The sequence below is a fragment of the Pteropus alecto genome, unplaced genomic scaffold (genome assembly GCF_000325575.1).
Source record: "Pteropus alecto unplaced genomic scaffold, ASM32557v1 scaffold86, whole genome shotgun sequence".
Taxonomy (NCBI): domain Eukaryota; kingdom Metazoa; phylum Chordata; class Mammalia; order Chiroptera; family Pteropodidae; genus Pteropus; species Pteropus alecto.
Window position 1 is genome coordinate 9889052 of NW_006442109.1, and position 6066 is coordinate 9895117.

General features: G+C 32.1%; 1 protein-coding gene across 7 annotated transcripts in view; it reads left to right on the forward strand.

Moving 5' to 3' along the window:
- Positions 1 to 6060, forward strand: part of DENND4A (DENN domain containing 4A) — a 106220-nt gene extending 100160 nt beyond the window's left edge. For 4 of the 7 annotated variants that reach the window (XM_015596067.2, XM_015596068.2, XM_025038919.1 and 1 more), the window contains 8 exons: positions 62 to 208; positions 1115 to 1313; positions 1555 to 1809; positions 2786 to 2903; positions 3014 to 3040; positions 3516 to 3678; positions 3845 to 3909; positions 4929 to 6060. In XM_015596067.2, the coding sequence (XP_015451553.1) occupies positions 62 to 208; positions 1115 to 1313; positions 1555 to 1809; positions 2786 to 2903; positions 3014 to 3040; positions 3516 to 3678; positions 3845 to 3909; positions 4929 to 5065 (1111 nt within the window). In that variant the 3' untranslated portion in view covers positions 5066 to 6060. The remainder of the gene's footprint in view (positions 1 to 61; positions 209 to 1114; positions 1314 to 1554; positions 1810 to 2785; positions 2904 to 3013; positions 3041 to 3515; positions 3679 to 3844; positions 3910 to 4928) is intronic. The other 3 variants (XM_025038923.1, XM_025038920.1, XM_025038921.1) reach the window with 3 other exon arrangements.
- The last annotated feature ends 6 nt before the right edge of the window (positions 6061 to 6066 follow it).

A 6066-nucleotide genomic window follows, 5' to 3' on the forward strand; every position in this document is an offset into this window, starting at 1 on the left:
TAGGGATTATGTTCCCTAGAATATCTCTTTTCTCAAAAATCTCCTTTGATTCACATTACAGATACTTTTTGAAGTCAAGCCCATCAACAGAAAATATGCATTTTCCATCCTCCTTTTCAAGTCAGACGAGGCAGTCTTGCATCTCAACATCAGCCTCTGGTCTTGACACATCTGTTATCTCTGTTCAAGGGAATTTTGATTTAAATAGGTAATTACGATTATGTGGAACTATATTTTAGCAGTTTATATTATACATGTTTCTGATAGATGACAAAAAATTAGATGACCATTTTAAGGTTTAAATTTCTATGATTCGTAATCTTAAATTGTTCTAATTAAAACAGTATTAAAATTCTCTAATAACCTAAATATTTAGACAGTTATAGTTTATGTAGAACACTTGACATTTATAATGAACACCTATCTCGTATCTCTGTCTTTTCGGGAATTAAGTCAGTACTACTATTTTGAAATATTTAATTGTCTAGGAATATTTAATAATCTTAGAAAACATTTGGAGCTGATAAAGGAACTATAAAATTAAATTAAGACTTATATAGTAAGCCTAATATAAGTAAATCTATGCTTAAAACAAAAACAAATCAACTTCATTTTGGAGAAGTGCCAAATATACCATAGGTAGCTGGGCAGATGAAGCCATATTGGTAACTGCATGTGCAAAACAAAATGCCTGCATAGTACTGAGAGGCTAATGTGACCTGTTTAATCCTAAATGCTTAGGCAGCAAAACTGCAAATCCGTGTGTGCACTCTTTCATCATAGGTATCCCTTCCCACTACCTGAAGGAATAGATGCCTGTTTTTTCTGCTTTGGATCCTCTAGGTCTACTGTGGTTCTTGCTGTATAAAAGTTGTCCACGAAATGTTTTGAATAATTGAGTGACTCTTGAATATTTAAAATTCGGTGGATAAGAAGGAAATTTAACATAAGTAGACTACTTAAAAATATATGCCATTTCCCAGCTAACGCCTGAATTCTTTCGATTTACTTTGCTATGTCCAGATCTGATTCTAAGGAAAAGAATATGGTCTTTCTAGGTGAAATAAAGTAAATCTAGACAATGATATACTTTTTTCTTTTTTCAACGCCCAAGCAAATCTAAACTGCTGGAAAATACATGTGCCCGAAGTATTCAGATCCCTGCTGATAGATCAAAAACAGCTATGTCAAAATGTCCAATATTTCCAATGGTCAGGAGTGTCAGTACTTATGGTCCCTTGGATAAGGAAGACACTGGAGGGCAGAAGCTCATTCCTACAGGCAGCCTGCCAACTACTTTACAAGGAACTACAGTATGTATTTTGGTATCTTTAAAAATTCAGACGTTTTGATGTTTACATATGATTTTGTTCCCTTTGTCTGAAACAGCCTTATTAGCTTCAATATTATTATTATTGTCAAGAAGAGTCTCTTGTCTCATGATATAGTTATAGTACATTTCTACTTATATGGAAATCATTGATAGGAATTTTTCAAATGATTTAGTGTCATCAATCTTGTATTTGCCATTTATGGTTTTTATTTATTCAACAGGATTCTTTAGGATTAGAATGGCACCTCCCAAGTCCAGATCCTATTACTGTTCCATATCTTAGTCCTTTAGTGGTATGGAAGGAACTTGAAAGCTTATTGGAAAATGAAGGTGATCATGCAATAACAGTGGCAGAGTTTGTGGACCATCATCCAATTGTTTTTTGGAACCTGGTGTGGTATTTTAGACGTCTTGACTTACCCAGTAACTTACCTGGATTGATTCTTTCTTCTGAGCATTGTAACAAGTATTCAAAGGTATGAGAGTAAAAATTATCTAAAAGATAATGCTACTGTCACCATTGTAATGTTTGCATAGTCCTAATGACAAAATTAATTTTTATGCTATTTTTAATAACCATCTGAATCATTAGATCAATAAAATTGTTTTAGTTGTGTTTACAAATAATATTTCTTCTTATAGTCTAGCAGTAAGACAGTCATGTTTTTTAGCCTTCTTATAAAATTTACACAAAATGGGCTTCATTTTTCTGATAGCCTCAAGAATAAACTGTAAATGACTCTTATGAGAAGAGTTTGTGAGTTGGCCCCATTCATATTTCATACCCCCTTCAAAAACAAACCCAATACTTCTTTAAGAGATCTAATTCATATAGCAGTCATGTGCTACCATTCTCTTCAATCCTTTACTCTGAATTTTTGCTTAATATTTAGGTCATTAGTTTGTTATATGTTCACTTGTGTTTTTGATATGTTGTTTGTAAAAGTGTTTTCACTTTTTTATATGCTATCACCACGACTAAATTGCAAAGTCTCTAAGTTCAGGAACATTGCCTTCTCCTTTCTTGTACTTCATATCTATGATTGTGCACATGCTTTGGATTTTCAGTAGATGATGAATGAGTGACCAAAGGTTAACTTAGAGTTATCTGGGCTAGAGTTTTGGACTGATGTAGAATGGAGCTTCTAGATTCATCTTTCTCGGATTTATCTAATCTGGTCGAGATTGGCCCTTCATGCTACGCTTTCTCACTGATCTCAGTACTTTGTAAAATCTGCTACTTTAGAGCAGAGATCACTTTACTTTAGAGATCATTAGATTCTCAACGCAGCTCATCTTCTTTGAGTCAATATAAAATGCATACAAACCAGTCATTTTGTTCTCTTTTTTCCCTTGCATACATACATTCTAAAAAATATAAGGATCTTTCTAAAATATTTACAAAACATGATTCTGTAAAGATCATTGGTGAATGTTTGTTCTTCATCACAGATTCCTCGCCACTGTATGTCTGAAGATAGTAAATATGTTTTAATACAAATGTTATGGGACAATATGAAATTACATCAGGATCCAGGACAGCCCTTGTACATCCTCTGGAATGCCCACAGTAAGTGCTATCATAGAATTCTGACTCTGTTCATATGAGAGTAATCTCTACTTTAAATAACCTAATGTATAACTGACTTTTATTTTACCATACTACTTTTTGTCTTACAGGTCAAAATCGTACTCTTTTGTTTGAGAGTGAGTGTTAAGTTTGATGTTTCTAGTGCTATCTTCTATGGAGGTCAAGGATTTTTTTGTTTGTTTTGTTTTGTTTTGTTTGAGTAGTGCTGTATATGTGCTGGAGGGGTTATGCTTTGTAGAGTTCTGCTTTTAGCACATTGCTTGTCTCAGTTTCTTCTTTTTCCACGTTTTTGATTTGTTTCCATCCCGGGCTGCTGATGTAGAACTTCCTCCAGGGGCTGTATTAAGGAAAACAGTGTTTTTAATTTTTGTCTTTGAGGCCACAAAGAGCCTTAGGCCTATTTGTATCATAATTTGTCTTATTTTTTCCTTTTTTTCTTTCTTTATTCTTAGATTTCTATTCCTTTATCTATTGCCCTTAATTTATTTTTAGTGCTTTGTAACTTCTGTGATAGTTATCATTTGCTGCTTAATTACATTATCCTTTCTATAAAGAACATTTTCCTTCATCTGTTCTTTTGTTGTTTTACAGCCCAAAAGTATCCAATGGTCCATTTATTGCAAAAAGGTGACAATTCATTTAACCAGGAACTATTGAAAAACATGGTAAAAAGCATTAAAATGAATGATGTTTATGGACCAATGAGTCAGATTTTAGAGACACTGAATAAATGTCCTCATTTTAAAAGACAGAGGTAAGTCATACATCTTAAATTAATATATTATTCCTCTAAGCATATTCATATTGTTTGCTTAGTAATTTTTTAGAATATCTCATGCTTATATTAGCATAAATGCTTTTATAGAGAATATATAGCCTATATGCATAGTAATATCTTCTCCATTCCTTTCCTCCCCTAGGAGTTTATATAGAGAAATACTGTTTCTCTCACTTGTGGCACTGGGAAGAGAAAACATTGATATAGGTAATTCAGCATAATATATAACATGTAATATTTATATGTCATGGTATATTTTTCAAAGTGTTTATATCAGTACTCTTTATTATTTTAATATTAAATTATATTACTATATTAGAAGAACTGATTATTTTTTATGTAATGTAAGAGATACTTTGATATCTTGGTAATGTTAGTATTAATAATGATAAATAATAAAAACTAACAATAGAATTTCCACATGATCCAGCAATTCCACTTCTGGATATATACTGCAAAGAATTGAAAGCAGAGTCTCTAAGAGATATTTGTACACCCATGTTCATAGCAGCATTATTCATAATAGCTAAAATGTGGAGGTGTCCATTGAAGTATGAGTAAATAAACAAAATGTGGTATATACATACAATGGACTATTATTCAGCTTAAAAAGGAAGGAAATTCTGACGTATGCTACAACATGGAATAAAACTTTGAGGACATTATGTTAAGTGAAATAAGCCAGTCACAAAAAGACATATGCTGTATGGTTCCACTTATGAGGTACTTAGAGTAGTCAAAATCATAGAGACAAAAGTAGAATAGTAGTTGCCAGGAGCTGGAGGGCGGGAGAATGGGGAATTATTGTTTAATGGTTATAGAGTTTCAGTTTTATAAGATGAAAAGAGTTGTGGAGATGGATGATTGTAATGGTTGCACAACATTATGAATATATACCACTGAACTTTATAGTTAAAAATGGTTAGGGTAGTAAATCTTATATATATTTTCCCACAATTTTAAAATTTGGGGAAAAAATCATTTTAAAAGGTTGGCATCTTAAAGCTTTAAATTTCACTGGTCTGTGTAATCTAGTTCTAAAATGCTATGGACTCTAAAGTCTTCATTCCAGCTCTGAAATTCTGTGATCCTTTAGTTGTCGGAAATAAGCTAGAAATTCCTTCTTGGCCTTTAATTTTGCGGTTCTGTAGTATCACAAAACTTGATTGTTGTTAACATCAAATATAAATTTCTTTATGCTTTTATTTCTTTATGAATTTCTGCAGATGTATTTGATAAAGAATACAAGATGGCATATGATCGTCTCACACCTAATCAAGTTAAGAGTACACACAACTGTGATAGACCACCAAGTACGGGGGTGATAGAATGTCGAAAAACCTTTGGAGAACCTTATCTTTAAGATGTGTGTGTATACTTCTAATATGTATTGTATAGTCAGTGTATAAAATAACACTTTTAGACTCTAAACTTTTTTCTTCAATTTTTAAAAATGCATTTGTAAATGATTGAGAAAGTTCATATAGCTTATGTACAGAATGTTTTAAGAAGAAAATGATTACAAGCGGGAGAGAGCCACTTTGTTTCCCATTTCCTTTTTTTTTTTTCTTCCCCTCTAACAAGCAATTATTTTTGTGATGAGAAAATCCCTAAACACAATTAGTTCCCATAAAATGGAAAACCGATTATGGTTTCTCTTGGAAGAGACAGATTGAAATATCATGTATGGAACTTAAAGAAATGTAAGATCAGAGTATCTCTTGTTTTCATAGACTGTTCAAACCATGAAGTTGTATTATACATATTTTAAATTGTTTATAGTAAGTTGATATTTTTTTAATTTTTAAACTTAATAGAGCAAACTTAAAAGGAACTTAAACTTATGAAGCAAGCAATTAACTGCTTATTTTCCTTGTCTGCTATTTGAAGTAATTAGTACAGCTGCAGATCTCTATAGCTATCTCTATATATATATATATTTTATTACTTGGGAGAATGATTTTAAAATGTCAGTGCTAGTGTCATTGTTGTCCTAGGATTGCATGTTAAGATTCCTAAGCCGGACTTCAGTGAGTCATGACAACAGTGTGCACTGCCCAGACTGACTCACTGAGCCTGTGGAAGGAGAGCCAGAGAGGTTCTGAGTCTACTTCCGCAAAATCAGGTTCAATGTACAATTATTCCAAAATTTCCCTATTGCTAATAGGTACATACAGTACATGGGAAAAGTAACTTACAAAGCCAAATATCAACTTATATTTTAATATTGTACATAATGTACATTTATGTTGGGAAATATGTCAGACAATTTATTCCAAATTTTACCTTTAATATTTGAAATGTTAGGTATGATGCAAATTGTACTATATTTATCTGGAACATGACTTACTGGAATATTCTGTT